Raw genomic sequence first — 19,666 nt, 5'->3', positions numbered from 1 at the left:
AGTACTGAAAGACACCACAGATGGGTTTGTTACTTAGATATGCAACATGGAGAAGCATTTTGGAGTCCGTACCACTTCTACTTGCCATTTTCCTGATGGAAAGGGCAAAAGAACTGCAATTGGTTACAAATGAGTCAGGTTGTCTGCTCGTGCTGGGTGTACGTGTTTGCTGAGCACTGCAATGTGTTGTTAAGGTTATAGGGGCAAAGGGAGCACTAGACTACTTCTTTGAGAGAGTCCCTTTGAGGGGAGCAGACTTCATTATAATGACAATAATGATTCAGTATGAAGCAGCCAAGACTACTGATGAATACCGATGACAGAAAATAACACTGATAGAAAGAAATTTCCAGGTAGACCTAATGTGTGCGTAGGTGCCATCTCTGGAAACACTTGGAAACGCTCCAGTTTTCAGGCTGCAGCACGTTTGCCAGACAGCAGCACGTCGAGCCCTGCCCCACGCAGCTCGGTAGCAAGCAGCGCTGGCAGGGGCAGATAACCAACCCCACACAGCACAGCCGTGACCCCACGTCGGGCATTTGAGCTGCTGTTAATTTTAAGGGTGTGTAATGGTAATGGTGAAGAAGCAAAGTGTATAATGGTAATGGTGAAGGAGCTCTGTGTAAGCACCGTGCTAGACCTGGCGGGATGGATGGGGAAGTGGTTTGTGTTTCTTTATTTGGTAGTACAACTTCTCCAGAAGGTTTTTAATAGCAGCTGCACCTGGCTGCCCAAGATAACATTTATTTATTCCTGCCTGGCCTTGCAGCACGTTATTTCACATGTACCTCTGGTACCTCTGAGCCTTTTGAGCTCTGGTACCCCTTTGAGCTCTGGCACCTCTCAGCCTTTTAACGTGTGTGAGTGCACTGCCTTGGCCTCAGCTGCCCTCAGTGAACTCCACAGGCCTTCCCCTGCCCAGACCAAGCTCCCTGAGCACCCAGGCCACACACCGCGACCTGACGCCCACACCCCAGCGCCTCCACACCCTGAGGAGCGCCCCCCTCCTCTCAGGCCGCCGTGTCCCCGGGGACCAACCGCCGCCGCGCCGAAAACGCGCGAAGCGGGTGGTGGGCGGGCGGAGGAGCTCTGTGACGTCGTAACGGAGCGCCGTCGCCGGCGTTTCGGGCTGTGCGGGGCAGCGGGGTAGCCGCCATCGGGGCGAGAAGCGGTTCCGCCACCCCGCTTCGGCTCGGCTCCTTTCAGCGCCTTTTGGCTCCTTTCGGCTCGGCTTCGGCTCGTTCCGGCTCGGCTCGTGCCGCTCCCTCGCGCTGCGCCGATGCGCGGCAGGTGCGTGTGAGGGGGCTGAGGGGGCTGCCGCGCCCTGCCCGCTGTGCGAGTCGCTGACCGTGCGTGCCGCCTGTCCCCTCCCGCAGGCGGTGAGCATGAGCCTCTTCAACCTGGACCGCTTCCGCTTCGAGAGGCGGCGAGGCGGCGCGGGGCAGGAGGCCGGGCCGCTGGGGGCTCGGGGGCAGGCCGCCGCCCCGGCCGGCGATGGCGAGGAGCGGGGTGAAGGCGAGGACGGCGGCAGGCCCGGCTCCCCGGCCTCGGGCGGGGCGGAGAGAACCGGTGAGTCGGGCGGCACCGCCGCGTTTCTGCAAATAAAGCAACCGTTGTCCTGCTGTGGTTCTGTATGATGTGTTTTACAAAGGTGCTGCCGTGTGCGTGTGTGTTTCACAGCGATTTCCACAAAAGGATGTTTAAATGGTTCAATCTACGCGTTTACGGTCAACTCAGTAACCTGGTAACCAGAGATGGAATGGTTCTTCCAGTTCAGAAAGCAAGCCGTGCTTAAAATACGTTAGTCTTTCCTATTTATATACTACTTCCCCTACTACTATTTTTTCACGCTAATATGTTAAGGTTTTCTGAGAGAAAAAAACCTTTCTGTTCTCTGGTGATCTCAATACTACACATATTTAACATTTTCACTAGGCTAACGTAACGCACATCACAGGTAACGCTGAAAAGAACGAAGACAAGCGTTTGTTTCTGTCTTTCTTTTTCACTTGGGCCTGGTTTTGCAAAGAGCCGAGAAGCCTGTTGCTGGTCCTCACAGGCCAGTTATATTAGCAGTTCTGCAGCAGTCCCCTATGCTGGCAATAGCTTGTGGTTTTCGTGGAAATGTGAAAAAGCTTGCTTTTGTAGGCATCTGTTTTGTTTGGCTGATGCATTAGCAATATGCTGGTTGTGTTTGGATTCATTAGCTGATACTGGTATGCTGCTGTAATGGCTGTTAACTGCACAGTCACATTCACTTGTGATTTTTTTTTTCCTTGTTTTGCTGACAGTTTTTCTGTTGTTGGAGGTGTGAGAACGGATCAGCAACAAGTCATTTTTGTTCTTCATTCCATATGTTTTGGACATTCTTACTCTATCTGACTTTTGATACAGGTGTCAAGATGCAAGTGTCCTTGGAGGGATCAGGCAAACTGATTACGCGTTTAGGTACTAGTGGAGCAACATCCGTTGGTGTTGTTTAACAGTTTCGAAGGCTATTTATTGTAGTAACTTATCTATATGATAAGAGAACCTTTCATGTGAAGGAGGAGTTCCTCTTTCTTTCGCAGGTGAGCCAGACAATATTACAGTAGACTGATTATTCCATGAATTCTGATGTTGTGCAGGCTGACTGTTTTCAGTTGACTGGAGTGCTGTCCTGCTTGTATTATTAAATATCAATGAATGTTTCATGTTTAAAAATAAAAGAACAAGAGTCTTGGCTTGATAGTTGCCAGTCTGCAGTTAAATAACCTGTCCAAAAGGAGAGAGAGTGATTTGGTGGCAGGGAGAATGGTTGGACCAGATGATATTGGAGGTCTTTTCCAACCGTAATGGTTCTATGATACCACAGGAAGCAAGCAACCTGCAGCTACTGTGTCTGCATGTGTGTGTAGTGTTGAGGATTGCTAGAAAAACTGGCACTCAGAGGAAGTGTGCTTTGGGACAGAAGTAGTCTTCCTGTTTGTGGTAAGTCACTGTTTTCTGCAGTGTAGGAGATACTGGTTGCCAGTACTCTTGGGTGGTAGGCATAGATGCAGACTAATGAATGGTGCTGCTTGTTTTGTGGCTTGTCTTTGTAATTTTTTTCTTTTAATCTACCTTAATTAAAGGCTTGACTTTGCCAGTGGATGCATGTACTACCAAGACCAACGAGGTTTGGAGCTTGTGTTTTTTAAAGTGCGGGGCTTATATCCTACAAAGGTAGGACAGAGGATGGATGAATGGTGTAAGAGGGAAGGAATACCCACTATAGAAAGGCATCAGGGTTTTTTTTGGTAAGAGTATAATAAAAGGCAGCCTAAAAGAGGAACTGTTGTGGAAGGCTAAGTAATAGTGAGAAAACACGTGGGAGGCAATTGTAACCAGCAGTAAATCAGAGTTAAGTAGAAGTGCAGGGCAAGATACCATGAACACATGCTGGTGTAGAACAGGGGTTCCAGTTAATGCTTAAAGTTGAGATGTAATCACCACTACTTAGCATTTACGTAGTGCTTCATTTTTCACAAACATTGAGTGTTTAAAGAACTTGGAGCGGTTTTGCGCAAATATGTGAAAAAAGTCACATTGTTTTTATGTAACCCATTTAAATGAATTGACTATTTTAAAAATTATGTAGTGTTTTCTAAGCCTATAGAAGTTAAGTGGAAATAAAGAACTCAAATTTTGTCTGTAGGATATGAGATACCTAAATGTGGAAGAATAAGCTAGATTGGTTTAGCAGTTGCGCGTCCTCTTTGTTTCCTAATCAGCATCAGGAAGACAGAATTTTTCTTCCTTTGGGTCAAATAAAACAGGCAGTTGTTTTTCTGTATTATCATCGAGAAGATGCAGAGGTGACCTGCTTAGGGCACAGTGTACTCTCTCTACTGCTAACTGCATAAGCAAAAGTATTGAGTTGTTTTGTACAAGAAGCTGTTTACATCAAGTTAGCTGAAAATAACCTTCTGGAAGTTCTCAGTAAATCCTGTGAGGACAACAATTACCTGTATTTCTTCAGAAGACAAACACAGTGAATTTGAAAAATATTGATGCATAGAGCTGAGAAAAAGGGGAGACTCTTCTTTAGTTCATGTGTACAAACCAAAACAATTGATTAAATAACGGGTGACTTTTTTTGTCCCACTTAAGTTGGTATCATGCAGTCATATTGTGTATGTAAAAAGAATTTTAAAATCAGACGCTTTCCTTTAGAGATGAATGGTTCAGCATCCTTTCCTAGGGTTTTCTTTGGATTTCCAATTTGTTGAATATCCCAAAACGTGCTTGTAACAAAGAGAGACAAAAATGGTAATTCCGTTCTTTTTAGGAAAAAAAAAAAGTTAGATCATGTCTTGTGCCATGAAACACCATTATCATTTCAGATATTTTTTTATTTTTTCCAGAACAAGCTAGTACTGCTAGATTGTTCTGCACCCTAGGTATGTAATGCTTCTTGTTGCTTTGTGTTGAACGTACGTACCTTACACTTCAATAAATGTTTTGCAGTATGATGGCCAGAACAATGGATTGTCTTTATACACTTATGTATTTTGCAAGCGATGCAGGCTTGCAGTGACTTTGCAGTTGAGTTAGAGGTGATTAATTCTGATCATCACTTCACCGTAGGGTAGGACCATCAGCGACTGAGGGGTAGTTACCAGATCATATCTGAAAGATACTGTCCTAAAAAGCTGTGGAAATGCATCAGGGTAGTGTACTGCAATTTTCTGTAGAGATCAGTGTTACTTAGTAAATAATTCACACATTAGGTTTTATTATTATGTGGTGAAACTGTCATCTTAATTGTAAGTAGCCTGGTGTACTAATATAATGAGATTATTCCAGCTGTGGAAATGGAGCAGAGCTGTGGTGGAAGTGTATGAATTAAAAGAGTTATAATCAGGAATTTCAAAATAAGATTTGTATTCAAAAATTATGCTTGCAAACTGTTAACAGTCGATGGAAATAAAAGTTGTAGATGAAATTAAACCATTGCTGTTACTGGTGGTTGATTATTTTTTTTGTTGATACCCTTTCTGTGCAGTTCAAATATATAACCCAAATGATTGAACTATCAGGTATCAGTGTTCAGTGTCATGTCATTCACTTGCACTGGGGCTACATGCTTTTTGTGTTCTCATCTGTTGTCCTTTTTTTTTTTTTTTTTTTTTTAAGACCAGAGGAAGCCATGTATTTTGCTTATGCCACAGTTCATAGGATATCATTCTACTTAATCATTTCTGGAAAAAAAGTAATGATTTCAGTACCTCGTCTTTGAGGATTCCTGGGAAGATAGGGTGAACTAAACGTTTTTAAACAGTATCTTTACGAAGCATCTTAGTCTATTATTGATATTTAGGATTATTTTAGCAAATGAAGACTTTCTTTGAAACAGGAATATTGATGAGTTTGTAGACTATAGCAGTGTGCATTTGATACTGCTTTCTGAAACTGGGTAGAAATTACCTTCTATTAGTTTGTTTTGCAGTGGTCGTAAACATAGTAAGCTTCAAAGTATTACTTCAATTTTATTTTTATTCAGGAAAGAAAGGGCCAGGCTGCTTTGATCATGACGTGTGGTTTGTATTGTAGGTTATAATTAGAATTATAGGGCTACGTAACGTGGCTCCACACTAGGTATGTCTTCCGAAAGACTGTAGAAAGTATGTTAAAAACAAAAAAAAGTCAGGTTATAAAGTGAAGCTCAATAGAGGAGCTGTGTGTTTACTGACCATGCTAAACACAGCATTTGCTCTGATGTTAGAAAGAGTTTCATTTGAATACCATCGTCCCTGACTTAAAACTGTCACCATATACTTGTGCACAGTTGGATCCAGTTATTCTCATGGAGTCTTTTTTCATGAGAGCGAAAATTAGTTGTTGGGTTTTTTCATTTTTTTAAACTAATACTACTGTACAAGGTTATGATTTGCTCTAAATACATGGGAAGGACTCCTCTTCTTGCATGTGTGACTTACTTTTTTCCCCCCATCTGTCCTCTCAAGGGATTCTGTTCAATGGAATAGGTGGAGGAAGCAGAGGAAGGAAATAGTGCTTTTTTTTTTGAGAGGGAGAATGCTTTTTCTTAGTAAATCAGCATTTCATAGGTATAGGAGTTAGGAGCTGTCAGGAACAGTGATTGCTATTTAAAGTAAAAATAAAATGAGGAGGCACCAAGTGGAGAAGTAAATACACTTTTCATTTACATCTAAACTTCTTGCAAGGCATATTCTAAAGAACAAAATCGTTTTGAAGGCTGTGTTGTTTTTGTAAGCTTGTTGGTTTCTCTTTATATCCAATAAGGATATTTCATAGCAAAGCTGTAATGAGTGCCTGCCTGCCTGCCTGCATGACCTGCTATTGCAGAAGGAGTGTGTTTGGAATATAGTCTAACTTACAAGGCGAAGATCATGCAAACTGGCTTGATCAATTGTGTTAATTCAGCAGAGATGGAATGTTTCCTTCTTATTATAAAGATGTTATGTTACTTCTATTCAATTCTTATACTCCTCACAGTTCTGTGCTATTGCAATAACCCTCGCTTGGCTAGCCCATCTTTATAACGTTCAGAAATGTTGTGTTTTAGTTTGCTAAACTAGAACTGTTTTTTCAACCAGCTAGGGAGAGGTTGCTGGAACAAGTTTGCCCATGTCTTTATATTTAAATTCAATTAAAGTGTTTGATACTTACCCTAATGTCTCTTCTCCTGCATTCTTCTTAAAATATCTACATATATATAGGTTTTACATAATGCAAATCAGCTCCGTAAGAGACAGCATGTCTCCTTCCAAATGTGGACAGGTAGGAAAAAGTGCAGCTGAAGAACTCTCTGCTGCTAGGGTGTTGGTCTTGACTGCGGGAGGGCCTGTCCCATTTTGGAACAAACACTAAGCTACGGTGTGGGCTTCTCGAGATAACGCCATTGCTTCGCTAAGTGAGACACTTGGCCCCGCTAAAAATCATTGCTGTATTTTTTTGCCACACTTGAAATTGATAGAATAAGGTCTTTTTTCATAAAGAAGGAATTTGACAACATGTAGCTCACTTCTGCATTTGATTATCAGATGAATTTATTGTAGCCTCTTCTGCCAAATCAGCTCTGAAACTGGAGGTTACCCTCTGTAGTAACTCAGCCTGATGTGTTTCTGTATTGCTGAGCACAGGCAGAAGAAACTGCTGCTATTTTCAGCTAAAGTTCTGTTTCCAGAGTCGGCAGCTGAGAAAGCAGCATTGGTGTTTGACACGTTGCCATGTTAGTTTTAAGAAAGGGTTGACACGCTAGGGGGGAGAGCATGCGTGTGATGCTGTATTTACATGGCGAGGATGTAAAGTTCTTGTATACGAGGATTTCCACTGACATTTGTATCACTAAAACTCAACTCTCCCAGGAGTTTTGTAGCCGAGTCTCCTGCACCTGCCTTGTGTAGTTTTTTAGTCTTTCTTACTCTGAATTCATTTGGAGTAGGAAATGAGTCTGGAGAGTTTTTTCACCCATCTGCCTCCCAATTCAAAGTATATTATTGTCTGTCATTCATAGGAAAATATAGCTATACTCTATCAGTTTTTGGAGTTTTGTCCTCTTACAGCATAAATCGGAAGCTGTTAACAGCAGGGAGCTCCCATTTGTTCAGTACCAGCTGCAGAGACAGAATTTGTTTTGTTGTACATTGAGTAAAAACACCTAATCTCTACACCCCCGACGGAGCACAGAGGCAGGTAGGGGAGCCTGAAGAACACAGCCTGTCCCAGCTGCTCCTGTGGCTGTCCCAGGAGAGGCATCGCCCCGTGGGCATAGCATGACACCCATTGCCGTGAGTCAGCAGCGAGGCCCTTGGGAGCACCGTTCAGATGGGGGGACTGCTGCCTTGGGGGCATGGAGCTTGTTGTGGGATGTGGATAAGGGCCTTTGGGGAGAATACAAAACTTGTGAGGGGGTGGTTGGGGGGAGCCAGAAGTAAGGGAAGGGAGGGATCAGAGTGGCTTGAGGAGGAGCAAGTGTGAAGAAAATAGAGGGATAAGGGATTAAAAGAGACCGGTGACATCTAAAATGGGCAGCATGTGCGTCTGGCCATGCCTTGTTCCTGATGGTCGCCTTGTTCCTGATGGTCATAGTGAGTCCTGTCTTCTCATTAAAATGGTGTTCTGAATACAGAGTGAGGGGAATCTCCATGCCTGTGTCAGTGTGACTGCCAGCTGGTACCGGGCTGGTCCAGCAAGGAGGTGAGGTGGGCTGGGGAGTCAGGCAGGGACCAGAGGCTCTGAGTCGCCCCTCTGCATGTGCACGAGGCAGCTCCAGGTGAGGGTGACCCAACACATGAGGGCACTGATGTGGGCTACCAGGTTTTGTGTTTAGGATGCAGTTTCATTCAACTGGAGGTAAGTGAGAGCTCTGGTTTTGCGTGTGAGGACAGATGTATAGGGATCTGAGCAAGTATGGGAGCTTTTGTCAGTAAGAAGGATGATACGCTCTCAGCTGGCCCCTCTCAGACTCATTACGGTGTCTGCTATTCCATAGGGAAGTCAATCTGGAGGTTTCCGACCGTAACAGTTACTGAAACGAAAGCTACCTGACCCTTGAATGGTGGCAAGCATGAAATCTTGCCTTGGTGTGTTCAACAAGCTGGGTGTTATATTTTTAGTCCTGCTTCATCAGTGCTCATTTCTGATTAATGCCTGTGGTTCTGCAGTGAATGTAGACTGGGTAACAGCAGCAGCGGGTAGGAAGCAAACTTGCCTGTCACTTGGGAAGCAGTTCCTTTGTGGGCATGAGAGAAAGACAAAACCTTTCCTGTTAGACATGGTCAGTATGAAATATGAAATATGGGAGTGTCAGATCACAGAGGTTTTTAGCTGAGAATTAAAACTGATTTATTATGTGCTTTTCCTTCTTCCTACTCCTGTATTTCATCCTGATGGATTAATACCTGGTTAGATGTGTGTTTCATGTATTCTGTAAGATCTTACCTTTGCATAGGTAAGATCATCTGAAGATCGACTGTAACAATTACTTTTTTTGAGCTATTCAGGGATGTTAAAGAAGTTTGAGTTAAGATCATTCTTACTTACGTAATTGATGTTAATAATCTCCATTTTAAAGTTCTTCTTTTCCCCTCTCAGCAGTGCACTATATAACAGTACCATATTTTTTAGTTTATTGGGTACCTTTGGCCTTTCAAAGCCTGTATCGCCTAGCAGTTTAGTGTCAGCAAATTGCTTATCGTTGTGCTTTTGTGTTTCTATCAAATGCTGCCACAGTGAGTTATTTTATTTTCTACAAGATTACTTTTGTACAGCAGATGCTCTCTGAAGCTGTCACATTCTCCACTCCGTGCATTCTTCATCCTTTCTTCAGTCATGTGCCTCCAGGGTTCATAATTTGTCTGGTCTTAAACAACATTACTTGGCATACTAACCGTTCTTTGTTTAGTAGTTCTTTTCATCACTGGCTATAAAAATAGTAAAGTAGTAGAAAGGAATGAAGTATAGATAGAGCGTGAGGGAGTAGTGCATTGGGTCAGGATGAGATTCTGGGCTCATAGCTTCTGCAAAATGCTTTGAATGCTTTTCTTCAATTGCTGACACGAAATGGCACACTTATGAGTTGTCAGTTATTACCAAATATTTAGTTATGTGTAGTGCACATATAAAGATGAAGAGATAGGAGCTATACGTTCAAGTCCACATGAGTCAACTACAAATTCGTCTTTTCCTAGTTGTTTTTTTTTTTTTTTTAAAAAGGTGGCAGAACAGCTCCAGCCTTGGTAGGTGCTGGATTGAACCATATGTTTTAACTTGCCCAAGTTCATATGGGAGCATCTGAATTTTACAGTTATAACCACAATAACCACTTTGAAATACACAATATGTGAGGTTAGAGCACACTGTGCCTTTGGTACAGTGCTGAAAGAGGGCGACAGAGCAAAGTCTAATAAAGTGCAGGCTTTTTTGTTTTGGTTTACAGTGTTCTGATCCTCTCTCTGCTTTAGTTTCAAGACCCATTTTGTATATCACATGCTGTGTCATTTCCCTGTGCGGTCATGTTCTCCCTATCTAGATACATGCATGGAACTGGCTTCAGGTGTAGTTGGCAGGGATTTTACCATGCTATATTTGTTACTAGTTCAGGAATTGCATGAATATGTTGGCTGCTTATGCTCATGGTTGTCTTCTGAGTATGTTCAGAAGTGAAGATTCAGTATGGGTTAATGCAGGCGCAGTGGCTCAATTTTACAAGTTTCGTCTTTTTACAAGTTTTTACAAGAATCGTCTAGAGCACAATGTGGAAAAGACTGGGTACTTAGATTGTATCTATAGGATTTGCATCTGTACCTGTTAAGATCCTCAGAGTAGCTTTCTAATCTCCTTCAGTGTAATAGTGATGCAGCCTTCCTGAAAGGCTGTGACTAACAGATTATAAATCAGCCATCAGATACACTGCTATGTGTCTGTCCATGTCCTGATTAGCCTGGAAGTAGCTCAGAGGACTCCGCTGATTTGTGTATTTCTCCCAAGATAAGCATGCATTTAAATAATTACTAGCGTTCTTAAACTTTGTGGTTTATACTATACAGGCTTCTGTTTGTGTGAAATAAGATCACTGAGGTGATTTTGCCAGATAAGTTACAGCTTACAGGAATTTTCCGTGCATAAGGATATGAGTTCTGTTGAAGTGGTTGCTCTGTATGATGAAGTCATAGCTATCTGATGCTATAAGAATAAATAAGTATTTGAAGTTTTAAGTCCTAAGTCATTTTCTCCCATCTTTTCTCGTATTGAAATGGCTTGCACAGGGTACTCCAGCGTCCCAGAAACTCCTGAAGATGAGAGGACAAATAAGCTGTCTTATTTCAAGCGTCGAAGAGGAGTACAATTCCTAGACTTGTCTTCAGACAGTGAAGATGAAGAACCAAGAAATTTCCATGCTGCAAAATTAAAAAGGGCTCCAACGGAAGATGTGATTGTAATGTAAGCTTTAACCTGGTTTTGTGTAATGTTTATACAAGCTGATGTGATGTTTTAAATTGTAATGCTGGATTAAAAATGAGATACTAGGTTCTGGCTTTACATCTTGCAATGTAATTAAACTCTGCTTGATTTTCAGGGGAAAAAAATACAGCTCTTAAGTGTCTTCTTTCAGAACATGGCTTAAGAGGGAGGAATTCCATGATATTGGATGATATGCGTGGTGTTTATTTTAAATTCGCACATTTGTCCCTCTGAAATTATTTTGATGGCACTTCAAAGCTTAACTTTAAAATATTAGCTTTAAGTTTTAAAACGTATTGGAGTTTGTCTAAGCCTGTTTTTTTATTTTAATGAAACTATAGAGGGACAAGAAGGCAAGCACTGCTTCTGTGTGTAGTGTAAGATTTTTTGAGCTGAATTATTATGTATTAGGTGCGTGATGTGTTTTATTATACTTAGTGAAAATTTTGTTAGTGATTTAGAAACAATTTTTGATGAGTTAGCAGGGAAGAGAATAGTGTGCACATGCCACTTTTGTGGGTGCTAAAAAAGGAGCATTGAGAGTGCAGGAGAGACGAGCTGTGTGCAGGTATCTTACACGACCAGGTGGAATGGTTTGAAGAAACCCATCGTATGTATTATCTGCTAGTTATACATCTGTGTGACCAGAATGTGCTGGTTGTCTGTGCCCCTTAACTGTATTTCTGCCAAGCAAAACAGGATGGTTTAACCTACATATGTTGATAATCTGCTTGAAATAAAATTTGTTAACTTTAATGGGAATAGCAATGGGTCTTTGGCCCAATTTTCAGTCCCTATGCAGAGCATGGAGTTATTGGAGCTTGTCAGCAGACATGAAAAAGTGCTTTTCCCTGCTGCTATTAACTGAAATTATTGGTTTTTTTTTTCTGCATTTTCCTGAAGTCTCAACCCATAGCAGATACTTGGTAAGAAAAAAAAAATCTTCAGTAGTTTGCAGAGGGAGCTCATTATCTATCTATGAGCAAATGGTTTAAGTTGTAGATTGTGCAAGGATACAGGGGCAGCAAGGTGTTTGCATGCACCGTATTGGCCTGTGTGCAGTGCTGTGTAAACAAAGTTGTGCTGCTTCTGCGATCAACCAGATTTGGAAGCAGTACAATCAGTTCCGTGCAGTATGGAGCAGAAGCTAATATGCCATGCAGGATCCAACTTGCAGAGCCACATGTTGCTATTTCCCCTCTGTAATCTGATTACTGGGGGAGAGACAGACAGATACCAAAGCAGCTCCCAGTAGGATTCATCTGTGTCTAAAGTGAGCCATATCCTCTCGTACTCTTCATTATTCCTCTGTAGCCACTGATCTCTGATGCACTAGGCACCCCACTGCTCAACACTTTGTCATGGCTCATTGGCTCAGGTGCTAATTGATGTACACCGAATCCACTAAACTCCCTCACAAGTGGCATTCTGTGTGAGCTAAAACTGGAATGAAGAGTGTGGCAGGAGTTAGCTTGGGTCTGGCCAGGCTTATTAGTTCTGGCGTGTGCTGAATTTAGCTTGGTTTTGCACAGAATCAGCTGACCAGATGTCTTTATACTGCGCTTCTTGGTACATGTTTTACCTAGAGTTTGGGGATTTTGTGAATTTCATCCTTTATTTCTGGGTATCCTAGCCTCTGTTATCCTGGATAAAAGATGTTCTAGAGCAGAAAGTACAGCTTTTCTAGGCTTAAGTGAGGTAAGCTTCCCTAGGTGAGTTACTATCTAGGCTTTGTTGGAAAAACAGAATTCTAACATAATAGACTTTGTTGGTCAGAGTCATACTCTTTTAGTGGTTACATGAGCGTTTCTTCATGCTTGCTAGGAACGTGATTGTGGAGAAGACATGATGTATGCAACTCTGGCTTTGTTGACAAGTATTTAGATGTTAATCCCTGATAGGAAAGGATAAGGTAATTGCAGTGTTACTACATCAGTTTCAGTTGACGTTCTCTTTATATACAATTTATAAAGAAAGCTTTTTCCTTAACAAGGTAGAAAGGTTTGAAATATGCTAATAAATTTTAACGTGTCATTTTGTTATGACTTTTTAAGGGGATGCTGGATTGACCTTCTGAAGCCCATGACTAGATTGGTTGGTGGTTTGAAGAGGAATTTGGGTTATTCTTTGTTTTAAGGACTTTTTTTACTATACTAGTTTTTTGGTGATAGTACAATCAGAGCGTCCAGGTGTCTGTGTGCCTTTTGAACAGGATAGGGAGGAAAGGATTACTCGAGGATAAGTTGTCTCAAAATTGTGCATGTATTTTGTGTCAGTTCTAAAACTGTAATGCAAGTTACCTATTTCAACTGCTAAAGAAAGTTATAGACAGAAAAATAGGTGTATTTTTAGTCTTTTACCTATATATGTGCATAAAGAATAAAAGGTAAGTCTTTCTGGTAATGGTGCCCTGATGAAATGGCAAACTCCATAATGTTTAATTTTAGTTGAGGAAAGGAGGTTTTATGCATCAGTGGACGGCAGTAGGATAGGAGACCTCTGCCTACATTCCTTCTTGTCTGTGCAACGAAGTATCATCAAAAATACACAGAGCTTTCCTGCAGAAAAAGCAACCTGTAATAATGAATCTTCCAGTAAATTCAGGACTCCACTTTTTTTTTTTGAAAGGGGTTCTACCCACATTCTGAGATGTTTAAGATACTACTTAAGGATCTTCACATTTTATTTCTTTGAGCTGAGAATTAGGACAGGGAACTGATGCTGCACCTGAAAAGTTTTCTATTTTTTTTTATAAAGAACTTAGATCTGTTTGTCTGTTGGGCAGATAAACACTAGACCATTTGAAGCAAACTGAGATAGTCTGATGTAATTCAGTTATCTGAAATAATGAAATGTATTGATGTTTTTGTTAAATTGATCCAATTTTGTTAAATCGAGGTGTAAGTAACCTCTTATACCCCAGTACAAAGGTAAGTCATAGTATTTTGTCTGTTCCTTCTTCCCTTTGCCAAGTTGAAATGTGTTTACTGTAAGCAGAAACGTATACTAAACCTTAAATGCTTTATTTTTCCCTGAGTAGGAGATAGCGCTTTGGGTACAACCTGGCTCAATTTCACTGAATACATGTAAATATGTCTTGTAAGGAAGGAAGCTGGATTTCGACTGTTCCTTACTTCTGTGATAAAGTTTTCAAACAGTGTCTCATGGGGAAGGTGGAGAGGGCGACAGTTTTACTACTGTATTTTTCTTTTTATAATATATGTTTAATGTGCTTAAATAATATGCAGCAACTTATTTAAAAAATAGTTTTTTTAAAAAGCTAACATTTAATCATATCAATTTCTACTCATGTAATCGTGTTGGTGTGGGTTTACAGTGATGTTCTTGTAGAATAATATGTAAGAAGCAAAAATAAAACTTAATTCTTTATCTGTCCCTCATACATCGTAGCTCTGAACAGTCTAAGGATGATGAGCAGCCTGAGGATGAATTGACCCAGTTGGCGTATGTAAATGGTGGAGGTCAGCTGCCAGACATGAAGAATGGTGTGGAGGAAGACATCAAAGGTGCAAAGCTGCAAACAATGAAGGAACTTTTCCCCCAGAGAAGTGACCAGGATTTACTAGAAGTAATAATGCTCTGTTCTCTTAATTTATTTTGATGACTGTTTTGTAGGCAGTATTCTTATGCTTTTGGCATTACAAGAGGGAAGAGCCTCAAGTCTTCCTAGCAAAAGGTGATATCAAAGTAATACTCCTTGCAGGGGAAGTACAATCATGGAAGTTTTTGTGTTTTTTTTTTTAAGTGTGTGTATGTGTGTGTATAGATATGTATAAAAGAATCAGGTCTCTTCAACAGTGAATTCTAGGGTATAGTACATTTTTCTATTACTCTGTGCTGTCCTGACTTTTAACCTTACTTAGAGCTACCTTGGTTCATAACTAGTGATAGCTGTTGCTGGAGTGCAGTTAACTGGTTAATGCAGAATGAGTGAAATCGTTGTTAGCTACGTTACATGAAACACTTCCCCTTTGCTTTCATCAGATTTAATGCTCAAAGCCTGTACTACTTCCAGTGAGGCAAAAAGAGTAGACTTGAAATTACTCTAATTTCTTAAAATTATTCCTCTGTATAAACCTAAAATACTCTTGGCGATTCTCCAATGTATAGCACAAATCTACTGTAACGTTATGGTAACTTATTACAGTAAAATATATCTTCATTAAGTTTACCTCTTAGTGCTGATATGTAACTAGTTTTTCAGTAGCTTTAGTTTTCAAAGATAAATGCATTTAAATTAATCTATTCAGTTTCCTAGTTGCCAAAGTGTCCTTAAAGAAATGCAGAAATTCAACTGGTATTCTTTGCTGGGTGATTATGGGGTTGCACATAGCAATTTTTTATTTTATTTTATTTTTTCTCCTGGAGGTTATAGTATAAATTATGCTGTAAATGCCCAGAGCATATGAAGTTTCAATTACCACACAAAATGTACTTAAACCAAAGAGAGAACGGTTCATAGTAGCCTAGAAACTAACTAGAAATAATGCTTGTATAGTGTGTCTGTTTGCTGTTTTGTGGGTTCAATGAGGAGTGACTTCAGTGGTGTTTGTAAATGCTTAGTGGTATGTAGTGCTGATGGTATCTGTTCTCAGGAGAGCATAAGAGAGCTCCTGTATCAACACAACTTTGTAGTATGTAAGGGCTGTGCAAGCATTTTTTCCATGGTTACATATCCACAACATTCTTGAGGGAAGATGAGGGAATAATAGGCAAATCTATTGTTTCTTCACCAAAGATCTGGAACAACTTGTCCTGATAAACCCTACATGACCAGTGAATGTTGTTAAGAAAAAACAGTAAGCAATACTCCTATGCTCCTTTCAAAAGGAAAATATATTTATAGTAAAATTGTAAGGCAGTGTTTAGAAATGTGAACAGATGCTTGGGAATCAGATCTCATTTTATGTGTGTTGTTTTGTTTGTAACCTTTAGGCTGTTTGCTTTTGTTGAAGTTACCATGCTTGGAAAAAGCAGTACTTATTTTATAATAAGTCTTGATATTCAGTTAATTTGTAAGAATGATCTATGCTGAGACTGCAGGTAGATGGAGAAAAGAATCTAAGGTTGCAAGAAAGATAATCTGTTGGAGGCATGGTTTAAATTCAATTCCAGGAAATCAACCAGTGTGACATAGCAGTATATAAAAAAAATTCATGAGTTAAGATGTTAGGTTTTTGGGTCATCTGGCTTTCTGATAGTAACATAAAATGTTTTTGGAGATTTAAAAAAAAAAGTTTACTTAAACTTCCATCATATGTTTGTGAAATAGGAGGGGGAAAAGAAAGTGAAATAAATATAAAAACATACTTGAAAACAGCTTTAATACAAAGTGTTGGCAAATACAGCTGATGTGATTCTAATCAGTCTAGGTGATGATTTAGTACCTGTCAATTTTGGTTTTGGATTTGGAATTTACAATTAATGACTTTTGAGTGTTAGGGTTTTTTTTGTTTGTTTGTTTTTCAAAGTGTATTTCAATCCTGCTTATTTATCATCGTTGTCCTCTTTTCATCTGGATTAAATCTTGCCACTTAGCCGTTTGTTTTTTTTTGTGTTTTTTTTTCAGTTGATAGAATCGACGCACACAATGGATGAAGCGATAGCTGCTGGTTTGAAGTTCAGTGATGAAGGTATGTTTGAAGCTGCAGACTTTGCAAGGGGAAAGATGAGAAGAGGATGCGTACCAAAACTCAGAAATAGAAAAAAAATATATATATATATATTCTGTGTAGTTTAGGACGGCTTTATATATGGGGTCTTTAAGTAAGTGACTTTTCTTATTAATGGTTCCTTTGTTGCTTGGAAGTTGAGGTAAATAGTAATAGGTTAAAGATAGTAGTACTAAATGTTGTGGGTGAAAAATCTGGTGATAAAAAGAATTGTGCTGGAGTATGTAGCCATTTCTAACTAGAACTTTCTTATGTCAAGCCCTGTCATGATTTTCTCTTCAGGTTGACTTATAGACTTGTAATTCCGAGTAAGAACTGGTAGGCTTAAACACTACTGCAGACAATTCCTCATGGTTCTGTAGCAAAACATCCTCCAAACCATGCTTTGCGTCCCCAGAGCTTGTTTAGGGTTTTCTTTTTCTGCATCTGAATTCCTGCAGTCTCATGATGTTACGTGATGTTACCAAAGAATCCCAAGATGTGGGAATGTGTAGGAAGTGGTAAGCATGTAAAAAAGGTCATCGTTCTCAGGCCTTGGGTTTTGCTCTTGACATCACCTAAGTTCAGGGTTTAAACCTCTATATTCTGTTAATCATTTTGATTGATTTATCATGTGTTTGTGGTGGGGAGAAGAGTGAAAGATCGTTTTGAATATTATGTCTTAAAAAGCTGTTTTATCAGTCTCAGTCTGTTTACAGCTTAGTTATCTGTGACTTTTCTTGAAAGATCTTCATGGTTTGGATAGGATGGAGAAAGCTGTTTATAATCACTCTTGATTATTTTATTTAAGTGATTCATGTGTCTTTTCATCCAGATTAATTTTAATTTTGGATTTCCATGGATTTGGAAACTATCTGTAGGAAGCTCGTGCTGAGGGAGAATATAGTTTTATTCTGTATCTAACGTAGATGATGATCTTTTGATAATTCATTTCTCCCTGTTGTATACAAAAATCAGAAGAGGAAAAACATTACAACTTACAAGATTTTTAATAGTTAATGAAAAGCTTTAAAAAAAACCTCTAACACAGAATTTTTAACCTTTTAATCTAACCAGACCATGCTCTCTGACTGTCGAGTATTTTGAGGTTATCACTGTGTGCATGATCAGATTCTATACATAGGCGGGAAGAAGCCAACACATTCTCAAGGGACATGCTACTTCTGAGAGCTGCTCCTGGAAAAACCCTTCCTGGAAGATGATGATTACTTTTCAAGGGTTTTGATTAATATTAAAACACTTCACGCTAATAGACATCTCTAAATTTTGGTGCAATTCAATGTCTGAACTAAAACACTGATTTCTGGTATTTAGACCCTGCCTTTTGGCCATTTTCGTGTTGATCTAAGAGTGCTGTTTCATATGCTTTCGATAGAAGCCCACAGAAGAATCTTGGCAGCAGAATTCTCTTTAATCATATCTGTTATATAAAATATTTAGTTAAGAATGAGCATGCCTGATGGTATAAATCATCTCATTTTGGACACATTTTTTTAAAAAGTGGAAACATCATTGAACATCTGCTTCTCCATGTCAATTTTTGATATGCTTTACTTGTTATGAGGTGTTGACTGGGTGAGAAGTGAGGGACAAGATACAATTTTCTGAAGCATAGTTTGGCTAAAAAAAAAAAAAAAAAGTGGCCTGACAAAGCATTCTCAGTTTGGTCCTTTCCTTAACAGTGACAAAACTTGTATAGTTCAAATTGTTGTTTCTATAACTAAAATTAGAATCATTACAGATAACTTACAGGTACAAAGATCAGATGTGACATACTGGAAAAAAGTGTGCATGAATGAAAGACATGAAGTTACAGCAATACCTGCTTCTCGTGATTCGTTTCCATTGTTGCTTTCTGTACATCTTGAAAACTATGAAATCAGTGTGGGTTCTTCTGAGCTAACGCCTCAAGTAAAATTCTCTGATGTTACTGCTTTTTGAACAGGCAGAAATGACTGTCCCTTTCATAATAGTGTAAGGAAGTCACTGTCATAAGGTGTTTTGTTTTTTGTAGTGGTAACAGCAAATAACAGTGGAAATAATTACAAGTGCCTCTAAAATTTGAAACCCTTGAGTTGCTTTTCTCATTGCTTGTTGATTAAAAAAAAAAAACAAAAAACGGAGTAAGGTTTTCTCCGGAGGGTCCCATGTACCCTGCCTACACTCCAAGGATGAATCCTGTCTAGCAATCGTACAGCTTCTTCATTCCCTCAGCAGTGCTGCCTTGGCCCAGGAAGCAAAAATTAGGTATACCTTGCAAAGTGAATGCCTTTAGAAAGTTGTTTTTCGGTTGTAGATATGTTTAGTTTTAGATGATCACAGACTGATTTAAGTAAATTTATAGGTAGGTTCCTGAGATCGTAGTTATACAGATTCTCCACTGCAGCTTAATTGTCACTCAAATTGCTCTTGGCCGGTTTTATGTATTTCTTTGGTTTTCCTCCAAAGACCAATGATCATTCAGCCCATGACTTTAAAGAAAGGACGGTAATCTTGGAAATACTCTATGAAGCCTGTGTGGCAGAGAGATTTGCAGGGTCCCTGTTCACGTTCAGAGTTAACAATCCTGAATGCAGTTCTAGTTAATCTTAAGTGTAATGACTCCTTAACTCTTCTAGTGCTTTATCCAACAGCAGCCTGACCACCCTTAGCCTTGGTATCAAGGCTAAACACATTTTTCAGTCTTAAGCTAGTAGTATGGTTTTGTGTGTTTTTTTTTTGTTCCTGCCCATATTGTTTAATGAGATTCTTGGGCAGAAAAGTCAAGCGCATTGTTCTCTGAATGCTGAAGGAGAGCTGCTTCCCCTCTGTCGACACATTCTCTGGATTCTTTGAGGTGTGCTGCTTCTGTGTGTTTTATATTGATATGTGGAAATGAATATGCTCTGAAAAATCTTACCAGTCTTTTCTGGTAGATATCTGGAACTTGAATGAAGAGCTAGTTATTGCTGATGCTTTACTACTCTGTCTTTGGGAAGTTTTTTTTTTTTTTTTTATCTGTATGC

The 19,666-nt window shown here is 39.9% G+C and overlaps 1 protein-coding gene across 1 annotated transcript in view; it reads left to right on the top strand.

The window, feature by feature from the left end:
• Window positions 1-1,095: 1,095 nt before the first annotated feature.
• Window positions 1,096-19,666, top strand: part of SMARCAD1 (SWI/SNF-related, matrix-associated actin-dependent regulator of chromatin, subfamily a, containing DEAD/H box 1) — a 44,214-nt gene continuing 25,643 nt past the window's right edge. The window contains exons 1-5 of the mRNA XM_035539007.2: window positions 1,096-1,290; window positions 1,377-1,569; window positions 10,773-10,947; window positions 14,380-14,557; window positions 16,559-16,622. Coding sequence (XP_035394900.1) covers window positions 1,386-1,569; window positions 10,773-10,947; window positions 14,380-14,557; window positions 16,559-16,622 — 601 coding nt within the window. The 5' untranslated portion in view covers window positions 1,096-1,290; window positions 1,377-1,385. The remainder of the gene's footprint in view (window positions 1,291-1,376; window positions 1,570-10,772; window positions 10,948-14,379; window positions 14,558-16,558; window positions 16,623-19,666) is intronic.

The sequence above is a fragment of the Cygnus atratus genome, chromosome 4 (assembly GCF_013377495.2).
Source record: "Cygnus atratus isolate AKBS03 ecotype Queensland, Australia chromosome 4, CAtr_DNAZoo_HiC_assembly, whole genome shotgun sequence".
NCBI classification, from domain to species: Eukaryota; Metazoa; Chordata; class Aves; order Anseriformes; family Anatidae; genus Cygnus; species Cygnus atratus.
The sequence above is the reverse complement of the archived record's forward strand: the minus strand, read 5'-3'. Positions and strand labels throughout refer to the sequence as shown.